We start from the raw sequence: 27,143 nt of genomic DNA, 5'->3' as shown, positions 1-27,143 counted from the left end.
AGAGTCCTTGCCTTGTTCCTTATCTTAGAGGGAAAGCATTCACCCTTATTTATGATGCCAGTGTAACCGAAAGTGGGGTCCGGCTGCTCGCTGCTCAAAAGCCAATAAAGAGGCCAAACTGGTGGAAAGGAAAGTTTGCTTTATTTCAGATGCCAGCAACTGGGGAGGGGAGGGCGGACGTCTGTCCAAAGGCCAACTCCCCCCCACTGACAATCCATGAGCAGGAGCTTTTATAGGCTGAGGGAAGGGGGTACATGCAGAAACAGCACAGTCAACTCTGACAGTCATCTTGAAATTGGTCATTTGTTGTCTGATCAGCGTCATCTTGATTGTTTGAAGTACTGTTAATCTTCAGTTCCAGGATCAGTTTGTTCCCATTTCCTTGGGGCCAATTCTCGGAGTTGTACCAGCTTATGTCATGGCTACAGTCTGGTCATCATGTAGTTAACTTCTTCCACCTGGTGGGGGTTTCAGTATCTATAAGACACGTCACAGGATATGGCTCAGAATATTATCTATAGCCCTTGAGAAGGAGCTAAAGGTCCTTGACTATGCTCAATGACTAAACTATTATTATTTGGTCTTCTTTGACTGTTTTCCTTTGTTTCTGCATTTTCTCACTTCTCTGATTAAACTTATTCTTTGGCTAAAGCTTTTCCACAGACAAAAGGCAGGCTGAGGACATGGGGGACATAGACCATAGGGTCCTGCTCCATTATACTAGCTGTAGGTTTTGTATAGATGATCTTTATCAATTTAAGGAAATTCCCTTCTATTTATAATTTGCTAAGAGTTTTTATCTTAAATGGGTATTGAATTATGTCAAATGCTTTTCTGTATCACTTGACATAATCCTATGATTTTTTCTTCTTTAATCTGTAGATATGATGAATTACATTGACTGATTTTCAAATGTTGAACCAGCCTTCCATACCTAGATCAAATCCCACTTGGTCATGGTATATAATTCTTTTTATACATTGTTGGATTCAACTGGATAAGTCTTTTTGAGGATTTCTGTATAATTTCATGAGAGATAATAGTCTGTATTTTCTTTTTTCATATTGTTTTTGTCTGGTGTTGTTATCAGGGTAATACTCGCCTCCTAAAATGAATTGGGAAGTGTTCCCTCCTATTTTCTGGAAGACACTGTGTAAAACTCATGCTAATCCTTTTTTAAAAGTTTGGTAGGGAATTCCCTGGCAGTCCAGTGGTTAGGACTCTGAGCTTCCACTGCAGGGGGCATGGGTTCAATCCCTGGTCAGGGAACTAAGATCCTGCAGGCCTCGCAGTGTGGCCAAAAAAAAAAAAAAGTTTGGTATAATTCTCCAGTAAAACCATCTGGGTCCAGAGATTTTTTTTTTCAGGACACTTATACTATAAATTCAATTTTTGTAACAGTTGCAGGTTGTGGTTCATCTTGTTTGAGTTTTAGTAGTTTGTACTTTCTTAGAAATTGTTCTATTTCTTCTAAGTTGTCAATTTTATGAGCATAAAATTGGTAGTAATACTTTATTGTCCTTTTATGGCTACAGGAACTGCAGTGATATCCCATTCCATCCTGATATTGGTGATTTGTATCTTTTCTCTTTATCTTTGTCAGTGTTACTACAGGTTCATCAATTACATATTTTTCAAAGAACTGGCTTTTTGTATCATTCATTTTCTCTGTTAACAGCTTTCCTGTTCTCAATTTCATTGATTTCTGCTCTTTACTATTTCCTTTCTTCTGTTTCCTATAGGTTTATTTTGCTTTTCTTAGATTTTTTGAAGAAGGAACTTAGATTATTGATTTTAGACCTTTTCTCTCTTTTTTTAAAATTATATTCCTCTTTTCTAATTTAAGCATTTAGGGCTATAAACTTCCTTCTCACCTCTACTTTAGCTGTGTCTCATATATTTTGATATGTTGTGTTGCCTTCTCATTTAGCTCTATGTATTTTAAAATTTCTTCTGAGCTTCCTCTTTGACCTATGGATAATTTAGAAGTTTTTTAATTACCAAAAAAATTTTAAGGTAAAATTCACCCAATTCAATTCCGATCTATTGGGTTCCGGCAATCTCTTCTTGCTTACATCCCTATCTTCTTTCTCTGACACTCAGAATCCCAGGTCTCAAGGACACCAAAGATGAAGAAAATAAAGTACCACATGATTATTATTTGATTCACACCACATTATACTCACATAATCTCAGATAAAAAATACCAACATCTCAGAATAAAAACACCAACTGAATGAAAGGTAAATTTTATTTTACATTTTTAGGGATTATTTTCTTTAGTTCACTTTTGTCTTATAATTATGCAAAATATTTCCAGGGTTCCAGTGACAAATCTAAAAACAAGGTATAATCAAAGAAATCTAGCTTCTATTTCCCCTCTCCACCTTATTCTCTCTGTCCCCTTATGAGCAACCTACCTTCTTTCCTTCTTTTCTTTTTTCTTTCTTTTTCTGTATTTCTTTCTTTTTTAATGTTATGGTTTATCTTTACATGTTACTTCTTTAATATAAACAAATGGAAAATCCAGGAATGGGGCCAAATATAAATGGGAATTTATTAAGTGATTGAAGTCACAGTTCAAATCAGTGGGGAAAAGATAGATTATTCAACAAACGATGTTGAGACAACTGATTATCATTTGTAAAAATAAAATTTTAAAAGTGGATCTCTAGGGACTTCCCTGGTGGCACAGTGGATAAGGCTCCATGCTCCCAATGCAGGGGGCCTAGGTTTGATCCCTGGTCAGGGAACTAGATCCCACAGGCATGCCACAACTAAGAGTTCACATGCCACACGTAAGGAGCCCGCGTGCCGCAACTAAGACCCGGAACAACAAAATGAATAAAATTTTTTTTTTTTTAAAGTGGATCTGTAACACTCTCCATCTATCAAAACAAATTCTTGATAGATAGCATTTAAATACATTTTTTTAAATTAAAGCATAAAAAGACTGGGATAGTTTCTTACAAAAATAAACATACTATTACCACACAGCTCAGCAATTGCGCTCCTTGGTATACACCCAAAGGAGTTAAAAATTTATGTCCACACAAAAACCTACACATCATTGTTTATAGTAGCTTTATTCATAACTGCCAAAGGTTGGAAGCAAGCAAGATGTCCTTCAGTAGGTGAATGGATGAATAAACTGTGGTATATCGAAACAATGGCATATTATTCAGCACTAAAAAGAAATGAGCTATCAAGTCATGAAAAGACATGGAGGAATCTTAAATGCATATTACTAAGTAAAAGAAGTCAACCTGAAAAGACTTCACACTGTATAATTCCAAGTATACGACTTCCTGGAAAAGATAAAATTATGGAGAGTGTAAAAGAATAATTGGTTGCCAGGGGTTAGTGGGGAGGAAGGAATGAATAGGTGGAGCACAGAGGGTTTTTAGTGCAATGAAACTATTCTCTATATTATAATGGCAGATACATAACATTATACATTTGTCAAAATCTTTAGAATATACAACACCAGGAGTGAACCCTAATGTAAACTATGGCCTTTGGGTGATATTGAAGTGTTAATTTAGGTTCATTGATGATAACAAATGTACCACTCTGATGAGGGATACTGATAGTGGGGTGTGGGGTGGGGATGGGGGTATATAGGGAAATCTCTGTACCTTCTTCTCAATTTTGCTGAACCTAAAACTGATCTAAATAATAGTCTGTTAAAATAAAAAGCCACGGTGACATTTTATAAAGTCTTAGACTAGAGAAAGTCTTTTTAGAAATGACTTAATATCTAGAAGCTGTTAAAAAAAAAAGGCACATTGACTACATTAAAATTAGATTTCTATAAGGCTGTGATACTGTGATCATAGTAAGAAATATATATTTGGTCTTTGTCTGTGGTTCCTGGCACAGAACTCCTAAAATGCTTATAATTTCCTAAATGGTAAGAGTACTAGGAGCATCTTTTGTTCTAACATTTGGTCTTTGACCCTGGTTCCTGACACAGAGCTCCTAAATCCCTTGGAATTTCCTGGGTGATAGGAATGTCTTTTGTTCTAATGGGGTGACTCTTGGTGGGCTCCTGGATAGCTTCAAGACGGGGACTGGTCACAAGAAAGATCAAGCCATGATTAGAAACTTGAAACTTTCAGCCCCTAACCCTCACCCTCCAAGAAGGGAGAGGGGTTAGAGATTGAGTTAATGATCAATCATGCCTACATGATGAAGCCTCCATAAAAAATCCCCAGGCTACAGGGCACAAAGAACTTCTGGGTTGGTGAACACATCTACATGCCAGGAGGTTGGTACACCCCAACTCCACGGGCACAGAAGCTCCTGCACTCAAAACCATTTTGGATGCATTTTTGGATCTCACCCTATGTATTTCTTCATCTGGCTGTTCATCTGTGTCCTTTATCGTATCCTTTATTATATAATAAACCAGTAAATGTAAATGTTTCCCTGAGCACCGTAAGCTGTTCTAGCAAATGATCGAACTTAAGGAAGGGGTCATTGGAACACCGATTTACAGTGGTCAGCCAGAAGTACAGGTGACAACCTGGGACTTGCAATTGGTATCTGAAACAGGCAGGGAGAGGGAAGTCTTGTGGACTGAGGCCTTAACCTGTGGGATCTGACACTGTCTCCAGGTAGACAGTGTCAGAAACAAATTAAATTGTAGGACACCCAGCTGGTGTCAGAAAATTGCTTGAGGTGTGGAAAACCCATGTCTCTGGTGTTAGAAGTGAAATGTGGTAGCAGTATGACAGTAAAGAAGAAACACAGGAGGAATAATGTGTTTTTCCTTTACAAAGGCAAAAAAAAAAAAAAAAGCCCATAAATAAAGTGAAAAATCAAACGAAAAACTAAAAATGAATAGATAAAGGACCAGATAATAGGCTAAATATTTAACAAATAGCTCTAGAAACTGATAAAGAAAAAGGTGAGAAACCAAACAGAAAAATGAACAAAGGACACGAATAGAGTTAATAAATAAAAAGAAACCCAAATGCCCAATAAACACATGAAAAGTAGTTCAATCTTATATACAATTAAGATAAAACAAATTAAAACAAAATTTTTCTACCTCAGACTGACAAATAGGTAAAAATTTGATAATACTCAGTATTTGCAAAGATGAGGGGATACACATTTGGTGAATATAAATTGGTACAACTTTTGGTAGGACAATTTGGCAGTACTTTTCAAAACTAAAAATAAACATGACCTTTCAGCAATTCCACTTCTGGGACAGCATCATAAAAATGTATGTATAAGGTTGTTATCGCAACATTGCTTTTAAGAGACAAAAACATAAAAAATCCCAAGATGATTACCAACAGGGATTGGTTAAATAAATTAAGATTCATTTATACATCAAGAATACAGCACAAGATAAATAAGTACTAGGGATGTAATGTATAACATGATAAATATAATTAACACTGCTGTATATTATATATGAAAGTTGTTAAGAAAGTAAATCCTAAGAATTCTCATCACAAGGAAAAATATTTTTTTCTTTTTCTTTTATTTTGTATCTATATGAAATGATGGATGTTTACTAAACTTAATTGTGGTAATCAATTCATGATGTAAAAAAAAAAGAAAACAAAAAGAAAAATTCTTGGCAGCTATGCATTCTATTTGAAGTTGTGACAAGAACTAATTTTTATGTTTACTGCTGATAAAGAGATTTTTTTAAATGTCCATTTTTCGATGCAGCATTGGAAATCCCTTACAATTTTAAAGGAAAACCACATACCCTTGACTCTTGGCCTCTGTCTCTGCAAGTTCTCTACCTCCAGGCCTTAAAGCAGCAAGGGTGGTACCCTCACTATCCAACAGAGTTTTCTTCAATACTAGAAATGTTCTAGTCTGCACCATCCAACATGGTAGTCTCCAGCCACATGTGCCTGTTGAGCATTTGAAATGTGGCTAGTGTCCCTGAGAAACTAAAGTTTTCATTTCATTTTATTAATTTAAATTTAAATAGTCACATGTGTCTAGTAGCTACCTTAGGAAAGTTGTAATATTTGTGAACAGAAGGTTGATTATTGATACTTCTATTAAGTGTGTGAATTAGTCCCCTGTTCTTTCTCTCCTTGTGTTTAAATCTTTTTTGAAAAATTAATAATAATGGTGATAATGAAAAAAGAATACAGCACATCTATATGTACTAATATAGAAATATGTCCATAATATATAGTTTAGTGAAAAAAGCGTATTTTGGAACAATTTACATCGAATGATTGCATTTATTATATAGAAAGATGAAGATATATTATTCAGTTAAAAGCACGTATATCTTGAATGAATCAGCAGTATATCTTGAATGAACCCATTTAGGTAAAAAATGTATGGACACAGAAAATTTCCCCCCCAAAATTCATAAAAACTTTGTAATAATTGCCTCTGAGGAAGGGAACTGAAAGCATACAGAGAAGTAAGAAGAAACTTTGTTTTTCACTCTTTACCCTTTTATATTGTTTAAACTTTTTTCAACAAGTATTTTCTAACTTAAAAAGAATAAAAGCCCAAACATGAAAATAAAGGACTTTTAAGCACAAAGCAATGATGCAGAAAAGAGGCAAAAGGATGGTGAATTAACATAATTAGAATAAGTATAATTTCCATTTCTCTAACAGCTTTGATGAGTTCAAATTTTTGCAAATATAATAAATGATATGCTAATAGATCCAAGGATAAAAACTGTTTACTCTTCACCTAACAAACAATAAACAGAGGCAGTAAGAAGTAAACAGTTATCTTCTGTCACTAGCGATTTAGTAACGCACAACTACACTGAAGGCTTTGGTCAGATTTACTTTTGTGTGAACCAATTTATAGCATCCCTAACTGTTGCTATGGAAACAACTGAGACCAAAAAAATCATAACCTCATTGTTGAATCTCCTCAAGCAAGAAAAGAGGAAGGTCTTTTGAGCTGGTGAAAAGCTACAAATAGTCTTATTAATTAGCAAATTTAATAATAAAAATTCTGGACAGTACACAGAGAGAAAACTCATCCAAGTGTCGTAAGTCTAAAGGTTTTCCTTAGTTTTGACTGTATCAGAGGCAAGTACTATTCTGCTTTTGAAAGCCCTATTCTGTTAAGAATTTTATTTATTGCTTTTAGATCATTTTCACATTTGTAGAAAGAGAATAGTTAAAGAAGTTTCCATTTAAAGTTTTTAAAAGATTTTTTTAAGCACTCCTCATTTTGCCTAAGCAATCAACGATATCATTTCTTTCTCATTCTGTATTAAAAACGTGAGAATTTTAATGTAGATGCAGTACATTTGGCAACAACAATTAGATTTACTATTCAACGTGGTAGGTTTTGTCTTCCGCTACAAAAGCAGATTACTGAAGAGGACATATTGGATTGCATCAAATGTTCATGACAGTAATAACAGTAATGCTTGTCAGTAGGACGATGGAATAGTGTCCTGATACAGTAATGCTTTGAAAAAGGAAAATCTAGCTTTAAACGTCTTTTGAGATAAGGGTATCATTTTCTGCTCACAGATATAAGATGTGAAATGATGTAAATCAATTACGGTGGGTTCTTCTAAAGTAAGAAAAAACAATAATAATGAGAATTTAAAGACTGATTTAAAAAAAAAACCACTAGGTGATATTTTATGTCTTTGTTACCCTCTAAAGCATATAAGATTATTCAAGTCTATTCTCTTCTTTAAAAGCCATCAGGAGCAAATAAACTGATCTCAGATTTTAAAATCATTTTGCCTTAAAGTCATACCTTTGAAAATAACCTATGTATTTTCAATCTGTGGACTATTATGCAATTAAGAAACAGCGAAATTTTAATTTTATGTACTTTTCTGAGCTGCTAGAAAATCTTGTAAATCCAATACTTAGTTGGTTGGGGAAAAGGGCTGGGAACAGAAGGCCAAGAAATAATTTCAACCCTCCCTCATAGGAACTGTGGCAGGACACTAAACAAGCACTCTGAGCAGGAGGCCAAACAAGCCTCTATCACAGGAAAAGAGGGGAAGGGAGCTAACACTGAGTGTCTACTCATCCATTCATTTCACTTTTTATTAACAAGAATTTGGCAACTGAAGATTCAATAATGAATAAGACTAGAAAGGTCTCTAAAGCGCCTGAAAAGGAGCTTTCCTTTTAGTAGGAGAAACACACATAAAACAGAAAAATGAATCAATGAGATAATTTCATACAGTCTTGAGTGGAACAGGTTTCCAGTCAAGATGGTTCTATGTGTTCCTATTTCAGGGATATGTGTTCTCCAAACACATAGTAATGAAAGAGAAAATACCAAGGTGAGAATTAAAGGTACAGTCATGCTAAAAGATGAACATCTTCATGGATGAGAGCACGAACACAAAACACATGATGGTAAGGAGGTTGAAGCTGTGGACTTTGGGATTTGGGGTCCAGAAAAAGGCAGAGAAAACCAGGAGCTTAATTCCAGAGTGGTAAACACAGATTTAAAGTGACCATCCAAGATAGGAGTGCTAAATATGGGCTCACTGCTTGAAACTATGCCAGGCCTTGGGCTCCACTACTTACAAAGGAAGCTGAAATAACCTGGCATCAGTCACAGCCCGGGACTATGGCTTCTGAAAGTAGTATACAAGCAGGTGAGAAGACACAAACTAAACTTCACTAGCAACTGAGCCACAGCATCCTTTGGTCTGGGGACCGGATCTGCAATATCTCTGACATGAGCAAAAGAAAGGAGCCCCAAGCTGCCCGGGTAGGTTCTGAATGTGCTACGTAGTCCCAGGTGTCAGGAGGAGGCAAATGAAAAACTGTTAGGCAGAAAAGGTTAAGGACAGTCAGAGAAAAAGGATGATAAAAAACTTGAGCCACTCAAGGAGAGCTTACAAACCAGTATTCCAAAACACAGAAAGAAACTGAACCCACTCTTGACAAAATGAAACTAAGAAATCTAAAAAGCATATAAAACTAAGTATATTTAGTTCTCAAAAAGAAAATGGAAAGGATAGCATTAATTTAAAGGAATAAAAAAAACAAGAAGCCAAGACAGGCAGAGATGAAATAAGTACAAATGAATATCCTGTAAAAAAGCAATGCAATAGCTATCGAAATAAAACACTTAATGGACAGGGAAAATTCTAGAGTGGACAGAGGTGAAAGGAGAAGAAAATGAACTGGAAGATGGTTCTGATTAATTACCTAAAATGCAGCATGGAGACATAATGAAACAAAAAACTACTTTTTTTTTAAAGTTTTTTTTTTTTAACATCTTTATTGGAATATAATTGCTTTACAATGGTGTGTTAGTTTCTGCTTTATAACAAAGTGAATCAGCTATACATATACATGTATCCCCATATCTCTTCCCTCTTGCATCTCCCTCCCTCCCACCCTCCCTATCCCACCCCTCTAGGTGGTCACAAAGCACCGAGCTGATCTCCCTGTGCTCTGCGGCTGCTTGCCACTAGCTATTGGTTTTACATTTGGTAGTGTATATATGTACATGCCACTCTCTCACTTTGTCCCAGCTTACCCTTCCCCCTCCCTCTGTCCTCAAGTCCATTCTCTAGTAGGTCTGCATCTTTATTCCCGTCCTGCCCCTAGGTTCTTCATGACCTTTTTTTTTTTTTTTTTTTTTTTTTACAAGAAACTACTTTTAAAAGCAGTTGTTGGGGACAGATGGTTACTAGACTTAACATGGTGATTATTTCATAATGTATGCAAATGTCAAATCACTAGGTAGTATACCTGAAACTAACATAATATTGCACATCAACTATATTTCAATAAAAATTTTAATAAAATAAAGCAGTTGAAAGACATAGAAAATGAGACATTAAGTGGCCCAATATATACCTAAAAGAAATTAAGCAGAAAAAAAAATTTCAAGGAAATAGAGACAAAAATATTATTTGAGGAGCTATATATGCCAGAATTAAAGATGTGTGTTCTTATGTGAAAGTACAAATAGAAGTAAGTAGGTACATGTCTGGGAAGGTCAGAGAACACTGAAGAACAGAGCAGGTTCCAGTTCTGATTCAGTGGCCCCCTCCCTCAGGATCAAGCTTGGAAATACTATAAAGGGACGACATCAAAATGAGAAGAATTTTTTGTTCTAATTCTGTGAAAAATGCCATTGGTAATTTGATAAGGATTGCATTGAATCTGTAGATTGCTTTGGGTAGTATAGTCATTTTAACAATATTGAGTCTTCCAATCCAAGAACATGGTATAGCTCTCCATCTGTTTGTGTCATCTTTTATTTCTTTCATCAGTATCTTATAGTTTTCTGAGTATAGGTCTTTTGCCTCCTTAGGTAGGTTTATTCCTAGGTATATGGGATGAAGATCTAAATAGACATTTCTCCAAAGAAGACATACAGATGGTTAAAAAGCACATGAAAAGATGCTCAACATCACTAATTATTAGAGAAATGCAAATCAAAACTACAATGAGGTATCACCTCACACTGGTCAGAATGACAATCATCAAAAAATCTACAAACAATAAATGCTGGAGAGGGTGTGGAGAAAAGGGAACCCTCCTACGCTACAGTGTACTCCTACACTGGTACAGTCACTAGGGAGAACAGTATGGAGTTTCCTTAAAAAACTGAAACTAAAACCATATGATCCTGCAATCCCACTCCTGGGCATTTATCCAGAGAAAACCATAATTTGAAAAGATACATGTACCCCAATGTTCATTGCAGCACTATTTACAATAGCCAGGACATGGAAGCAACCTAAATATCCATCAACAGAGGAATGGATAAAGAAGATGTGGTATGTATATACAGTACAATGGAATATTACTCAGCCATAAAAAAGAACAAAATAATGCCATTTGCAGCAAAATGGATGGACCTAAAGATTGTCATACTGAGTGAAGTCAGACAGAGGAAGGCAAATATCATATGATATTGCTTATATGTGGAATCTAAAACAAAGGCTACAAATGAACTTATCTACAAAACAGAAATAGAGTTACAGATGTAGAAAATAAACTTATGGTTAACTGGGGGGTAAGGGGGAGAAGGGTAAATTGGAAGACTGGGATTGACACACACACACACACACACACACACACACACTACTATATATAAAATAGATGATGAATAAGGACCTACTGTATGGCACAGGGAGCTCTACTCAATACTCTGTAATGGCCTATATGGGAAAAGAGTCTAAAAAAGAGTTGGATACATGTATATGTATAACAGATTCACTTTGCTGTACACCTGAAACTAATACAACATTGTAAATCAACTATACCCCAACAAAAATTTTTTTTAAAATGAGAAGAAAACCGTGAGGGGCCGCAGGGGAGATGGCGTGGCTATTCTGAACTGGTATGTTTGTGTGTGAGGCGGGTGAGGGTGTCTAGTTGGCTTCAGCCTGGGGCAGAAGGTGGCCTGTGCAATGGTTGAATAAAATAAGGAAGGAGTTGGTGGAATTACTGCCCACTCACTGCCTTGGAACCTGCCTGCGCACCTGCTGTGAGTCAGAGAGCTAAACTCGGGAGGGAGTGCTTCCGGTGAGTGCAGAAGCCCTGAGGAGGTAAGAACACTCAGTGGAGACTGACTAGGTAGGCTTGAGAAGATGTTTCTTCACACTTCCTTTTCCAATCCCCCAGGGCAGATGGTTTACAATTTAAGGAGTGCTTCCCTCTAAAGCTGCTTCTTCTTGGGGTGCTAAGGATAAAGATCTAATTTGAGGCATTGATCCTCAGAGTGAGGAATGATTAACTCTGGTATTCTTGGAGGGAGCGGGGAGGGGAGAGAGGTGCTCTCCACCGTAGAGTCCACTTCCCCTACATTCCACTTAAGCTGATAGGGCTGACACAGACTAAGGTCCGACCTCTAGCAGTCCTAGACAGAGCAGCCATAACCCCGAGGGGTAACCAGTCATTTGAGGATCAAAACTTTTTTAAAAAAAACTGAATTACAGGTTTCTTCAGAAGCGCAGATATTAGAAAAGATGGACCAAGAATTTAAAATAAACTTAATACGCATACTAAAATAAATAAGGAAATGGATAAGCAATATGAAACAGGAAAAAACACAATAAAAAGAATGAAATAGAAATATTAAATAGCAAATGTAAAAACAGAATGTTGAAACAGAGAACACAGATGGGATAAACAGTGGAATGAACATAGCTGAGAACAAATTATTAAACTGGAAGATCAGATTGAGAAACTCTAGAAGAAGAAAAAAGAAAACAATAAATAGGAACTGTAAAGAAAAGTTAAGAGATATGAAGATAGAAAGAGAATTACTAATATCCAGATAAGAAGAGCCCAGATAAGAAAGAGAGAAAATGAAAATAAACAGTAAGAAGTATTTGAACCAGAGATAACTGTCTCAGAATTAAATAAAGATGAAAGACCTCCCACTGGAAAGTCTCATTGAGTGACAAAGAAGAGAGAGAAGGAAAATCACACTTAAGCATATTAGAGTAAAATTTAAGTCTTTTCAACAATGGTGTTGAAACAATTGGATATCTGTAGGGAAAAGAAATTTTTTTTTTAAACCTCAACCTATACTTCACATCTTATACAAAAATTAAATCAAAATAGATCACAGACCTAAATGTAAAGCATGAAACTATAAAGCTTTTAGGAGAAAATCTACACAACCTTGGGTTAGACAAAGAGTTCTTAGATATGACACCAAAAGCACGATCCACAAAATAAAAAATTGATAAATTGGACTTCACCAAAATTTAAAACTGTTGCTCTGTTAAGATATTGTTAAAAAGAAAAGACAAGCCACAGACTGGAAGAAAATATATGCAGGTCACCTCTCTGACAAAGGACTTGAATCCAGAATAAATGAAGAATTCTCAAAACTCAATGGTAAAAAACAACCTAATTAGAAAATGGGCAAAATATATGAATATATATATTTAACCAAAGAGAAGTTATGATGGCACAAATAAGCACATAAAAAGATGTTCAATATCATTAGCCATTTGGGAAACACAAATTAAAACCACAATGAGATCTCACAAGAAACCTAGTAGAATAACTAAAATACAAATAGTGGTAATACCAAAAGTTGGTGAGGATGCAGAGAAACTGGATCTCTCATACACTGCTGGTGGATGTAAGACGGTACAGCCACACTGGAAAACCGTTTGACAGTTTCTTAAAAAACTTAGTATGCACTTACCATACAATCCAGCAAGCGCACTCTTGGACATTTATCACAGATATATGAAAACTTCACATACAAAAACCTGTACACAAATGTTCACAGCAGCTTTATTCATAAACAGCCCCAAACTGGAAACACTCAACTATCCTTCAGTGGGTGAATGGTTGAATAAACTCTGGTACATCTATACTATGGGATGCTACTTAACAATAAAAAGGCATGAATTATTGATTCATGCAACAACCTGAGTGGATCTCAAGAGCATTATGCTGAGTGAAAAAAAAAATCTATCTCAAAAAGTTACGTACAGTCTGAGTCCATTTACACAACATTCTAGAAATAACAAAACAATAGAGATGGAGAAAAGATTAGTGGTTGCCCATATACGGGGTTGGGAGGGGTGGGATGGGGTGAATAGCATGAGGAACTTCTTTTGTGGTGATAGAACAGTTCTGTATCTTGATTTTGGTGCTGGTTATAGGAATCTATACTTAGGATGAAATTACATAGAACCCACACACATACACACACAATGCAGGTTAAAAAAATGAATACTGAATTGAAAATTTGAAAACTGAATAAGGTCTGTAGTCTAGTTAGCATAACATGCCAACGTTTATTTCCTGATTTTGATATTGTACTACAGCTATATAGAAGTCAACACAGGGGAAAGCTCGGTGAAGGGTACATGGGACTCTGTACTGTTTCTGCAACATCCTGTAAGTCTGTAATTATTTCGCAATGAAAACTTTTTTTTAATGTATAGAGAAAGATGGACTGTTCAAAAAATTAAATATTGCTTATCCACAGGGGGACAAATAAAATAAGACCCCTATGTTACACTATACAGTAAAATTCTAGAGGGCATAAAATTTGAACATTGGAAGAAAAAATAAGACACCTTTATTATATTAGGATTAAAAAAAGAATTTCTTAAATAAGATATTAAAAAGCACGAACTATAAAGGAAAACTTTAATTTAACCTTATTCTTATTTAAAATTCTGTATAACAGAAGACATCAAAAACAAAGTTAAAAGACAAGCACAGTTTCTCTTAGAACACACGAAGCTGGAAAAAGCAAGAAAACAAATTCTCCCATAGGGCCTCCAGAAAGGAATACAGCCCTGCAGACACCTTGATTCTGGGACAGTGAGACCTGGGTCAGACTTCTAACACAAAGAACTCTAAAATACTACATTTGTGTTGATTTAAGGCACTAAGTTTGTGGCAATTTGTTAGAGCAGCAATAGGAAACTACTATAATGACTTCTTACCTCTGTTGATTTCCAAGCATTAATCTTGAGGGGTAGTGTTTCCTGGGACAACACAGTTCCGCTAGGCAACTGAATGTCTTGACACTGCTCTTGTTTCAATCCTGCCTTGGAAGTGTTTTCTGTCAACAACATAAAGCTAAGATTTTACTTTGACAGAAAAGAGTAATGTTTTCACATTAGCTCACAATTTTTAAGTTTATCACTTCTGAAGATCCATTTTGTCTACAAAATATACATCATGTGCCAATGGTTACCTATGAATATTAATCATTTAATAGATCCCTTTATCATAATTGACAAGTTCAGACAGATTTTAAAAATACAAATTCAATTCTAGCCCTTTCTCCCATCAATGATTCAATTTTAAGTTTTATTATTTGAAACATTTTTTAAAATAAAGTATAATATAGTGTAGAAAATAGAGTTTGAAAATGAAAATTACTCAAATGAAATTTTAGCAAAGCAGGAATGACAATTATAATTATTCCTATAATATTTAAAAGAACTTTATTACTGCAGTGTGAATTTCATGTGTTCTAGGCAAAATTAGTCAGAAATGTATAGATTATTTTATAAAAAGAAACTTCTAAACAAAATTTAAAAATTTAAACAAAAAAGAAATGCCAGTGAAGATAAGCTGATATATCTGTTTATATATTTTTGCTGAATTTAATGTTTTTGTAGTCTTAATATCACTTTCCTTCCTATGTTAATTACTATGTAAACAAAAGTATTAGCAGCAACTATATTTCAGCATATTACTGGGGACAACAAAAAGCATAAGAAATCTATATTCAAACTGGTATATATGCACACCTCTGGGGGTACTTGAAGACTTCCCAAGTCTAAGTACATAGATAGCTTTATGGGCATAGATAGCTTTAAAGGACTCAATTTCCAGATGCACAAGTTCTGTATATATTCTTACCAAAAACTGATCTGCCTGAGAATGCAACTGTGCAGAAGCATCTGGCTGGTTCTTTCCCCTTTCCCTTTCATAATCAATTTTCTCCCACTTCACAAAGAAAGACATTTTCTTTACCCATCTTATTATGGTGCATCTTCCCTTAAGATACAAGCATAATTTTCTCTAAGGCACCAAACAATAGTAAAAAAGACTGGTATAGGGAAGCTTCCTTTAATCAAGGCACGAAAAATCCAAAGTAGAGCTTCAAAGTTTGTCCTGTCTTATACATATTTCTTTTAATCGCAAAGCATGGCACAAGTAACAGTTCTTTTGGTCCACACCAGTATGTGTGGTACTCAGATATATCACAGTGTGGAGGAACAGGACAGTTGATAAGTTTCATCTAATGTCCTTGTGCTTTCCATCCCCCAGTACTGTCGAAGAATGCATCATTCCTGAGGAACAGTCCCATGAGAGAAGAGCAGAGAAAGCACCAGAGGCAGGGGCACCTTATTTCACCAACGCAACGTACTTAGGGCAAGGCTTCATGCCTTAGCTATTTATCTTAAGAAAACTGAGGAGTGTGAAATACAACCAGAGTGATGTCTGGTTACATGTTTATTTAAATAAAGTTAGATGTTTTCTGAAAGAAACTTTAAATCCGATTCTACTGGTTGTTTTCACAATGAGGGCCGACTTTGACAACTAGGTAAATATGGTAAATATTCTCCAATAATTGAATGAAACAAATCTGCAGTTCTGAAGACTTGATGAAAATTCATTTAAAGCATATGACACAATAAAATCATTTTCTCAAAAACTTTTGTATTGACGGGTACACTGCAATCAGAGTTTTTATTTTTCCCACACATTCTGAGAATATTGGGTTAAATTAAAATGTAACCAGAATAATTAATAGTCATTTGATAAATTTTAGCAAAAGGTTTTTGGTATTATTTCCAGAAATCGAGAACGTAAATTGCTCCCAATGACTGTTTAACAAATCTTTTTCTAAGTGGGGTGTTTCCAATCCTTTGCTTTCAACAACATTAAAGAAAGATCTAATCAAGTTAACAGTTGACAAGAGATGAAAAACATTTTTATAATAAATCACTATTTAATTTTTGGCATATTATTTGGAAAGAATTCATAAAATTGATTGACATTGCTATAATAAAACACCTTCTATTCCCACCCAATTTTAGGTGAGCAAATCTTCTCAGCATTTACATCTCTAAAAATGTAAAACAGAAACAGAATTTACAAACCCTGTTTATTTCAAGCAATAAGTAATATTCATATATGGGTAAATGAACAGTTCCATGGAGCTCATAAAAAATATGTCTTTCCAATAAAATTGTATTCTTTATGTTTAATAAGTACTTAACCACATTTATGTGGTTGTTTCTTCTTTTAAAATTTATTTATTTATTTATTTATGGCTGCATTGGGTCTTTGTTGCTGCGCATGGGCTTTCTTTAGTTGCGTCAAGTGGGGGCTACTCTTTGTTGCAGTGCACGGGCATCTCATTGAGGTGGCTTCTCTTGTTGCAGAGCACGGGCTCTAGGCACACAGGCTTCAATAGCTGTGGCACGTGGGCTCAGTAGTTGTGGCATGCGGGCTCTAGAGCGCAGGCTCAGTAGTTGTGGTGCATGGGCTTAGTTGCTCCGTGGCATGTGGGATCTTCCCAGACCAGGGCTCGAACCTGTATACCCTGCATTGGCAGGCAGATTCTTAACCACTGCGCCACAAGGGAAGCCCCCATTTATGTGGTTTTGATCGACTGTGTACTAAAAATAACTAACGGTAAGTCAATCTAGAAGAACTACTTTACCACTTAAAGCCTCTGGTCACAGACAATTTAGAAAAATAATTTCAATTTATATACATATTTTATGTATAGACAACTTTCAAGCATAAACATACTTTCTATCAGGATAAAATTCTGTGAGGGATGTGGAATAGAAATATGACTTCAAGGAGAAAAGGGAATGATGTACAATGTCCAATAATTAAAGAAGACCATGTATTGTTTCAAATGAATGACTACAGATATGAATCACAATAGTATTTATATTCCTTTACATGCTCTTAAAAGACTCATGAAGCAGTTTTGCTTGTTTTCTTTTCTTTTGTCTTTAATGTCAATATTTTGAATTATATCCTTTGCATTTACTATACTTAAGACAAAATTTCACATGTCAGTTAAAAATGTGTCAGGAGGCATATAATTTTTCAAAGTCATTTGAGGAATTATATAAGAAAAATAGCCTGGTCCTTGCCTTCAAAAAGTTTATAGCCTGACTACTGAGATAAGTCTAACATACAGACTTAAAGGAAAAAATTAGAGGAAAACAATTACAGGCCAAACTTTCTTAAAATAACTAACTTTAGGAATAGAAATTCTAATGAGGAAAAAAAATCAATGTGTACCAGAGTAATCAGAAAGAGCCTCAAACAGGAAGTAAAATGTGAGGAAGGCTTTGAAGGATGGCTAGGATCCTGATAAATACAGAGGAAGAAATTATTCCAAGCAGAAGGAACTACATGGGCAAAAGGAGCAAGTATGATATAAGACAAAGATGCTGAAGAATAAGAACTTTGCATTTATGGCTCTAACTTTTCATTTTCTTGTAACTTCACAGGAAAATGAATAATTAAAATGAGCTTATTTTGGACTTGGAGATTTTATAAGTAATACCGGCAAACAGCAGTAGTTTGAGGCTTAGATCATCTATGTACTTTCAAGTGATTTAGTGAGGAACTATCTTTATTATCACTCTTTGAGCATTCAGCAACAAATTATCCTTGAAATGACATGGACTTAAGTTTACACATCACAGAAGTAGATTAATAAAAATTTCAGGAAGTCAATCATGAAGTAAAGTGTGAGGAAAACTGAAGAATAGTAAGGATTGTGAAAGAAAAAAATATCTCGCATATTTGGAGATGCATTTTAGCCTAGAATAGCTAAAACGTTATAAGCCTATAATAAATTATCTTATGGAGCAAGAAGGAAGGCAGTTAGAATATAGTGAGTCTACAGAAATTCATTTAGAAATTTTTTTTTAGCATCAGCACAACACTGGAAGTGAGGTGTGCTTAATTAAATTAGGTGATTACACAACATTGCTTTCTGGGTTTTCACAAGCAAGTGGAGGGGGAGAACACACTTCACACATTTAGTTCCTTAATGGAAATGAAGTACCTTGTATATCACAAGCTATTTATCAATCAAGACTGTGAGGTCACAGTCAAGGAGGACTAGTATGTGAATGAGAAACCTCAAAGGAAAAAGCGCAGATGCTTCAGGAAATGATGCTATTGAGTCATTTGAAGATGAGTGCTTAGATACCACGGCTGTAGGTGCTTGGCAGAAGCTATCTGGAGAGAAGCTATAGATCTCATTGAGCCTGTATCACGAGATAATACCACAAAGCAGAACTGGTGAACCCTTTGATATTTCTCAGATGAGATATCAAACTGACGTTCAAACTATCAGACATTAACAACGTGACAGCACATTTGGGAGTTGAAACCCTTCATAAATACCCAAATTGTTCTATGTATTATCTAGCATCTAATAGACATTGTTGCTATGTATTGACAGTGTCCTTTTAGGTGTAATTGAAGTAAACTAAGTCATTTACCTAACAAAATTAACTTTTAAAAATGAACAAGTATATCTATTATAGAAAATATTCAGTGGGCTAATGAAGAACTAATAAGATTTCAAAGTCTCATAGTGATTAAGTTTATATTTAACTTTTGCAGAACCATGAGTTTGGAACCTTAACAATTTCACTATCTTGGAGCAAACTTACAGAAAAGATGCAAGAATAGCACAAAGAATTCTCATCCAGATCCACCAATCGTTAACATTTTGTCCCATTTGCTTTATAATTCTTTCCTCATTTATGTACGTATCTTTCTCCTATATCGTAAATCTTGAGGCAAAGCCATTGTTGTAGGTTGGATTCCCCAGGAAACAGGCTCCGAGACCCAGATTTGTACGAGGGGATTCATTAGGGAGTACTCTCAGAAACCACATCTGGGAGTAGCGAGGGAGACAGGACTGAGCCAAGGGAGAAATTAAACTGTGATGCGTTTGCAGCAGAGGCCTCAGCTAGTGCTACTAGGAGCTCTGGGGCTGGAATGGCTCTTCACAGTTGTCCTGCCTTGAAGCAAAGGAGACGGCCCACTTCCATAAGTCATTGAAAGTAGGTTCTCTCAGGGAGGGGGCATGATCTTAGGTAAAGAGGCTTTCTTTAGCTGTTGGGAATTTGAAGAGAAGAACTCAGCTGAGACCCCTCGGGCACCAAGTCTCCCAGCTGCCGAGGGAATAAGTGCCTTGATCTTGAAGCGGGAATATGGGAAACACCACAGCATCCACTACATACAGCACCTCTATTATTCCGGTTTATTACTATGCTCCTATTTACTCATGACAAATACTTCAGAGGCACAGGAGATAGAATGTGAGTATGGTAAATCTTTTTTGAAAGGCGAATTTTGAGATTAGTGGGGAAAAGCATGTTTTTTTTAAAAAATGAAAACAGAGGAAGGATAAAGAATAAGAAAGCAGAGATGTTTAAGTAGATTTTTAAAATTAAATTGGAAATAGGTAGCTAATAAATAATGAGAAAGGACAAACTTTTGTTTCAGGAGATCTTAAAAAGGGAGTTGAGGCAATTTTATTTCAGCATTTTGCTAACAATCGCATACAAAATTTGAGACACTGCCAGTAGTTCTTACTCAATAATAATGGTAAACAGGAAAACCCAAAACTGTATTATATACTCAGCTACAGGGACAAGAAGAAATAAACAGTCCCTACAAAAGCAAGTCTAAATATTCAGTAGCTGACTCCCGGGTTAAGGTAACAGAGTAAAGCTGCAATACAGAGTTTCCGTCACAAAATATTGAATACTTAATGAGATGTTTTTCTTAAAAGTCAAAACTAATCCAGAGGCAGAGTCAAGACGGCAGCGTGGGAAGACGCAGAGTTAGCACCTCCCCACAACTAGGGCGACTGCCGGCCGCTGGTGCGGAACTCTGACGCCCAAGGAGACGGGAGGAACCCCAGAGTGAACCGGCAGGACGTGGGGGAACTGGGGGGGAGGAGAAGTGGAGGCCAGACAGGGTCGGCACCCCTGAGGCCGGGGAGATCAGGAGAGGCAGGCGGGAGGGACTCTCTGGGAAGAGTGGGAGAGGAGCGTAGAGCAGTCGCCTGGCCCACTCGGGCCGGGGAGCCTGCTGAGTTCCCAAGCCGGTTCCTCCCCTCCAGGCCATGTGGGTCCTGAGGGCATAGGAGGGAGGCCAGGGAGATCAGGAGAGGCAGGCAGGAGGGCCCTCAGGGAGGAACGGGAGAGAAGTGGAGGGCGATTGCCCTGCCCACTCGGGTCCAGGAAGCCTGCTGGGCTCCCAGGTGAGGCCCCCTGCCCTCTGAGACCAGGGGTGAGGGGCACGCCTGGGCCCCTTCTGTTCCTTGAGCCTAAGCCCCACCTCCCACAGCCCTCAGGGCCTTTTCCATTCCTGTGGGTCCTAAGCATAGGCCCCACCCCCCGCCCAAATCTCACCCTTGCTTAGGCCCCGCCCTCCCCCCCTTTTTTTTTCTTTTCCCTCCTCCTCTTTTTTACTGTTGTGGTACTGATGTACCTTCCGGTTGTTGATTCATCTATATTTTTATTTTTATATTCTTTCTAACATATCTGTTAGTTTCCTAGTCTAATTTTATTTTTTACTTTGTTATTATTCTTTTTTTTTTTTTTCCCCGCCCCACACGGCTTGCGGGATCTTGGTTCATGAGCTGGGGGTTGGGCCGAAGCTGCTGCGGTGGGAGCTCCGAATCTGAACCACTGGACTAACAGAGAACCTCAGACCCCAGGGAATATTCATTGGAGTGAGGTCTCACGAAGTTCCTCATCTCGGCACCAAGACCCAGCTCTACCCAATAGCGTACAAACTCCAGTGTTAGAAGCCTTGAGCCAAACAACCAGTAAGACAGGAACACAATCCCACTCATAAAAAAAAGAAAATGAGATGGCAAAAAAATATGTCACAGATGAAGAAGCAAGGTAAAAACCTGTAAGACCAAATAAATGAAGAGGAAATAGGCAATCTACCTGAAAAAGAATTCAGAGTAATGATAGTAAAGATGATCCAGAATCTCGGAAATAGAATGGAGGCACGGATTGAGAAAATACAAGAAATGTTTAACAAAGATCTAGAAGAACTAAAGAACAAACAGAGATGAACAACACAATAACAAATGAAAAATACACTAGAAGGAATCAATAATAGAATAATGGAGGCAGAAGAACGAATAAGTGAGCTGGAAGACAAAATGGTGGAAATAACTGCCAAGGAGCAGAATAAAGAAAAAAGAACGAAGAGAATTGAAGACAATCTCAGAGACCTCTGGGACAACACTAAATGCACCAAAATTCGAATTATAGGGGTCCCAGAAGAAGAAGAGAAAAAGAAAGGGTCTGAGAAAATATTTGAAGAGATCACAGTCGAAAACTTCCTTAACATGGGAAAGGAAATAGTCACCCAAGTCCAGGAAGCACAGAGAGTCCCATACAGGATAAACCCTAGGAGAAACACACCAAGACACATGTTAATCAAACTAACAAAAATTAAATTCAAAGAAAAAATATTAAAAGCATCAAGGGAAAACCCAAAAATAACATATAAAGTAGTCCCCATAAGGTTATCAGCTGATTTTTCAGTGGAAACTCTGCAGGCCAGAAGGGAGTGGCAGGATATACTTAAAGTGATGAAAGAGAAAAACCTACAACCAAGATTACTCTACCTAGCAAGGATCTCATTCAGATTTGATGGAGAAGTCAGAAGCTTTTGACACAAGCAGAAGCTAAGAGAATTCAGCACCACCAAACCAGCTTTACAACAAATGCTAAAGAAACTTCTCTAGGCAGGAAACACAAGAGAAAAAGACCCACAAAAACAAACCCAAAACAATTAAGAAAATGGTAATAGGAACATACATATCGATAATAACCTTGAATGTAAATGGATTAAATGCCTCAACCAAAAGACACAGACTGACTGAATGGATACAAAAACAAGACCCATATATATGCTGTCTACAAGACACCCATTTCAGACCTAGGGACACATACAGACTGAAAGTGAAGGGATGGAAAAAGATATTGCATGCAAATGGAAATCAAAAGAAAGCTGGAGTAGCAATACTCATATCAGATAAAATAGACTTTAAAATAAAGACTGTTACAAGAGATAAGGAGAGACACTACATAACGATCAAATGATCAATCCAAGAAGAAGATATAACCATTATAAATGTTTATGTACTCAACACAGGAGCACCTCAATACATAAGGCAAATGCTAACAACCATGAAAGGAGAAATCGACAGTAACACAATAATAGTAGGGGACTTTAACACCCCACTTACACCAATGGACACATCATCCAAACAGAAAATAAATAAGGAAACACAAGCTTTAAATGACACAATAGACCAGATAGATTTAATTGGTATTTACAGAACATTCCACCCAAAACTGGCAGAATACACTTTCTTCTCAAGTGCACACAGAACATTCTCCAGGACAGATCACATCTTGGGTCATGAATCAAGCCTCGGAAAATTTAAGAAAATGGCAATCGTATCAAGCATCTTTTCTGACCACAGTGCTATGAGATTGGAAATCGGTTACAGGAAAAAAACTGTAAAAAACACAAATACATGGAGGCTAAACAGTGCACTACTAAATAACCAAGAGATCACTGAAGAAATCAAAGAAGAAATTTAAAAATACCTAGAAACACATGACAACAAAAACACGATGACCCAAAACCTATGGGGTGCAGCAAAAGCAGTTCTAAGAGGGGAGTTTATAGCAATTCAATCTCACCTCAAGAAACAAGAAAAAAAGAAACAAGAAAAATCTCAAATAAACAATCTAACCCTACACTTAAAGCAACTAGAGAAAGAAGAACAAAGAAAACCCAAAGTCAGTAGAAGGAAAGAAATCACAAAGATCAGAGCAGAAATAAACAAAATAGAAATGAAGAAAACGATAGCAAAGATCAATACAACTAAAAGCTGGTTCTTTGAGAAGATAAACAAAATTGATAAACCCTTAGCCAGACTCATCAAGAAAAAAAGGGAGAGGACACAAATCAATAAAACTAGAAATGAAAAAGGAGAAACCACAACTGACACTGCAGAAATACAAAGGATTATAACAGACTACTACAAACAACTATATGCCAATAAAACAGACAACCATGAAGAAATGGACAAATTCTTGGAAAGGTACAATTTTCCAAGACTGAACCAGGAAGAATTAGAAAATATAAACAGACCTATCACAAGTAATGAAATTGAAACCATAATTCAAAATTTTCCAACAAACTAAAGTCCAGGACCAGATGGCTTCACAGGCAAATTCTATCAAACATTTAGAGAAGAGCTAACACTGATCCTCTCAAACTCTTCCAAAAAATTAGAGGGAGAAACACTCCCAAATTCACTCTACAAAGCCACCATCACCCTGATACCAAAACCAGAAAAAGACATCACAAAAAAAGAAAACTATAGGCCGATGTTACTGATGAACATAGATGCAAAAATCCTGAACAAAATACTAGCAAACAGAATCCAATAGCACATTAAAAGGATCATACACCATGAGCAACTGGGATTTATCCCAGGGGTGCAAGGATTCTTCAATATATGCAAATCAATCAATGTGATACACCACATTAACATATTAAGGAATAAAAACCATATGATCATCTCAATAGATGCAGAAAAATCTTTTGACAAAATTCAACACCCATTTATGATAAAAACTCTCCAGAAAATGGGCATAGAGGGAACCTACCTCAACATAATAAAGGCCATATATGACAAACCCACAGCAAGCATCATACTCAATGGTGAAAAACTGAAAGCATTTCCACTAAGATCAGAAACAATACAAGGATGTCCACTCTCGCCACTCTTATCCAACATAGTTTGGAAGTCCTAGCCACAGCAATCATAGAAGAAAAAGAAATAAAAGGAATACAAATTGGAAAAGAAGTAAAACTGTCACTGTTTGCCAATGACATGATACTATACATAGAAAATCCTAAAGATGCCACCAGAAAACTACTAGAACTAATCAATGAATTTGGTAAGGTTGCAGGATACAAAATTAATGCACAGAAATCTCTGGCATTCCTATACACCAACAACGAAAAATCAGAAAGAGAAATTAAGGAAACACTCCCATTTACCATTGCAACAAAAAGAATAAAATACCTAGGAATAAACCTGCCTAAGGAGGTGAAAGACTTGTACTCAGAAAACTATAAAACACTGATGAAAGAAATCAAAAATGACATAAACAGATGGAGAAATATACCATGTTCTTGGGCTGGAAGAATTAATATTGTGAAAATGACTATACTACCCAAAGCAATCTACAGATTCAATGCAATCCCTATCAAGCTACCAACGGCATTCTTCACAGAATTAGAACAAAAAATTTTACAATTCGTATGGAAACACAGAAGACCCTGAATAGCCAAAGCAATGTTGAGAAAGAAAAATGGAGTTGGAGGGATCAGCTGCATAGCACAGGGAGATCAGCTTGGTGCTTTGCGATGACCTAGAGGGGTGGGATAGGGAGGGTGGGAGGGAGGCTCAAGAGGGAGGGGACATAGGGACATGTGTATGCATATGGCTGATTTGCTGTGTTGTGCAACAGAAACTAACACAGTATTGTGAAGCAATTATACTCCAATAAAGATCTATTAAAAAAATATATTAGAAACCATCAAAACTGCTTTATCAAGGGATTTTTCCCTCTCTTTTTAAGAGTCTTCGTGTACAACTACCCTCAGTGGGATAGGGAGGGTGGGAGGGAGGGGATATTGGGATATATGTATACATATAACTGATTCACTTTGTTGTACAGCAGAAACTAACACAACATTGTAAAGCAATTATACTCCAATAAAGATGAAAAAAGAAAAAAAAAAAAGCTAATCCAAAAAACTTACAACAGCAATCTGACATGGAAACAGATGTACCTAAAGGTAATTTTAAAAGAAAAAAATAAATAACTGGTGGCCAAGAAAAGAAACAAAATCTAGGACATCCCCTCTCTCCCAAAGGTGATACCGATGAGTTGACGAGATTCTGAGATTTCTCATCAATATTCTCATATCTGGAAAAAAGGGAACTGAATGGACAATGCTATTTTCCCTCCTTATGACTGAAAAGAGGTGGAAACAGCTAAAGAAAAAAAAATAGGTGTAACAGAGTTAGTAAATAAAGATGCTGACACTTAAATGAAAGTGAAAGCCATAGTTTCACATTGAATTGGGTGAAGGATCTGAAGCTGAGGGTATCTCCCCACCTGATGGGAATGGGGCACATTTCCCAACTTGATAGAATGAGCAGGATCTTGTACAAAAGACTCGGAAGTCCCATATTCTAAAGAAGATTGCATACGGCCTAATGAAGGCCCCCATTCCTCCTTGCTCCAGAAAAGTGGATAAAATAAGTAGCCCACAAACCACAACTTGGTGGAGAAAACAAACTGGTCTCAGATATGGTACAAAGAGTCAAGAAATCACATCTGAGCAAATAACCACCAAAGTCTATTGTGCTATACAGTACCTCTATTAACCCATTTACTTCGTACAAGAACTCTGTAATAGGAGCTGTATTATCCCCATTTTACAGAACATGAAATTGCAGCATGAAGTTTTAAGTAGCATGTCCAAGGTCATACAATCCGCACAGTCTGAATCAGGATTCCAATCCAGGCAGTATGGCTCCAGAACCTGAGTGCTTAACCAGGATTCTCTATTGCTTTCAAAGCAGTGTCTAGTCAGAGCTGCCTGAGCATCAGCAAGATGTAAAGAAATGACCTGGCAACTAAACAAATATATTCCAGTAGAAAAAAAGAAAAGAGACGAGGAGGAAGAGAGCGAGAGATGGTATGCCAAAAAGAAAAAAAAAGATGCCAAATGTAGAAGAAAATGTAGCACAAGGAACAGAAGGAAATTCCTCACAATATGGCATTAGATGGTTTTTGAAATTATTGTAAATTGTGTGTTTTCATATATTTCATTTTATAATTGTTTGTTGCTGCTATATAACATCACAGGGTTAAGCATTAAAAAAAATGTTTCCTGGCCTTACATATTTCCTCCTCTCTTTTAGGAAATGTTTTCCATATCTCCTTCCTATTTTTCAAATGGGCTGTTCTTGTTTTATAGGAATTCTTTATATATTCTGGAAATTAATCCTTGTCAGTTATACGTGTCAGAAAATTTTCTCCTAGTTTGTAACTATCTTTTTCACTTTTTTATATGGTGTTTTTTGATGAGGAGAAAATTCTTAAATTTAATATAGTTTTATTAGTTTTCTATTGCTGCCAAAAACTACCACAAACTTAGTGGCTCAAAACAACACCTATTTACTATGTCACAGTTCTGTAGGTCAGAAGCCCAGGCAGGCTTGACTGGGTTCTCTGCTTTGGGTCTCACAAGGCCAAAATCAATGTGTCAGCTAAGCTGGATTTTCATCTGGAGACTCGGGGGAAGAAAACACTTCCAGGAGCATTCAGGTGGTCAGCAGAATTCAGTTTCTCATGGTTGTAGGACTGAGGTTCCCATTTCCTTGCTGGGTGGCAACCAGGGATCACTCTCAGCTTCTAGAAACCATTTACATTCCTTATCACTACATCTTCAAGCCAGTAAGGGTGCATCAAATCCTTCTCACTCTTGGAATCTCTCTGACTTCTTCTTCTAACACCAGCTAGAGAAAACTCTGCTTTTAAAGGGTTCATG

At 36.5% G+C, this 27,143-nt stretch overlaps 1 protein-coding gene across 1 annotated transcript in view; it reads right to left on the bottom strand.

Moving 5' to 3' along the window:
• The window catches only part of ENTHD1 (ENTH domain containing 1), a 107,225-nt gene that overhangs the window by 53,822 nt on the left and 26,260 nt on the right, over positions 1-27,143 (bottom strand). Inside the window, exon 3 of the mRNA XM_061206067.1 lies at positions 14,393-14,511. Coding sequence (XP_061062050.1) covers positions 14,393-14,511 — 119 coding nt within the window. The remainder of the gene's footprint in view (positions 1-14,392; positions 14,512-27,143) is intronic.

This window comes from Eubalaena glacialis, chromosome 11 (genome assembly GCF_028564815.1).
Source record: "Eubalaena glacialis isolate mEubGla1 chromosome 11, mEubGla1.1.hap2.+ XY, whole genome shotgun sequence".
Lineage (NCBI taxonomy): Eukaryota > Metazoa > Chordata > Mammalia > Artiodactyla > Balaenidae > Eubalaena > Eubalaena glacialis.
The sequence above is the reverse complement of the archived record's forward strand: the minus strand, read 5'-3'. Positions and strand labels throughout refer to the sequence as shown.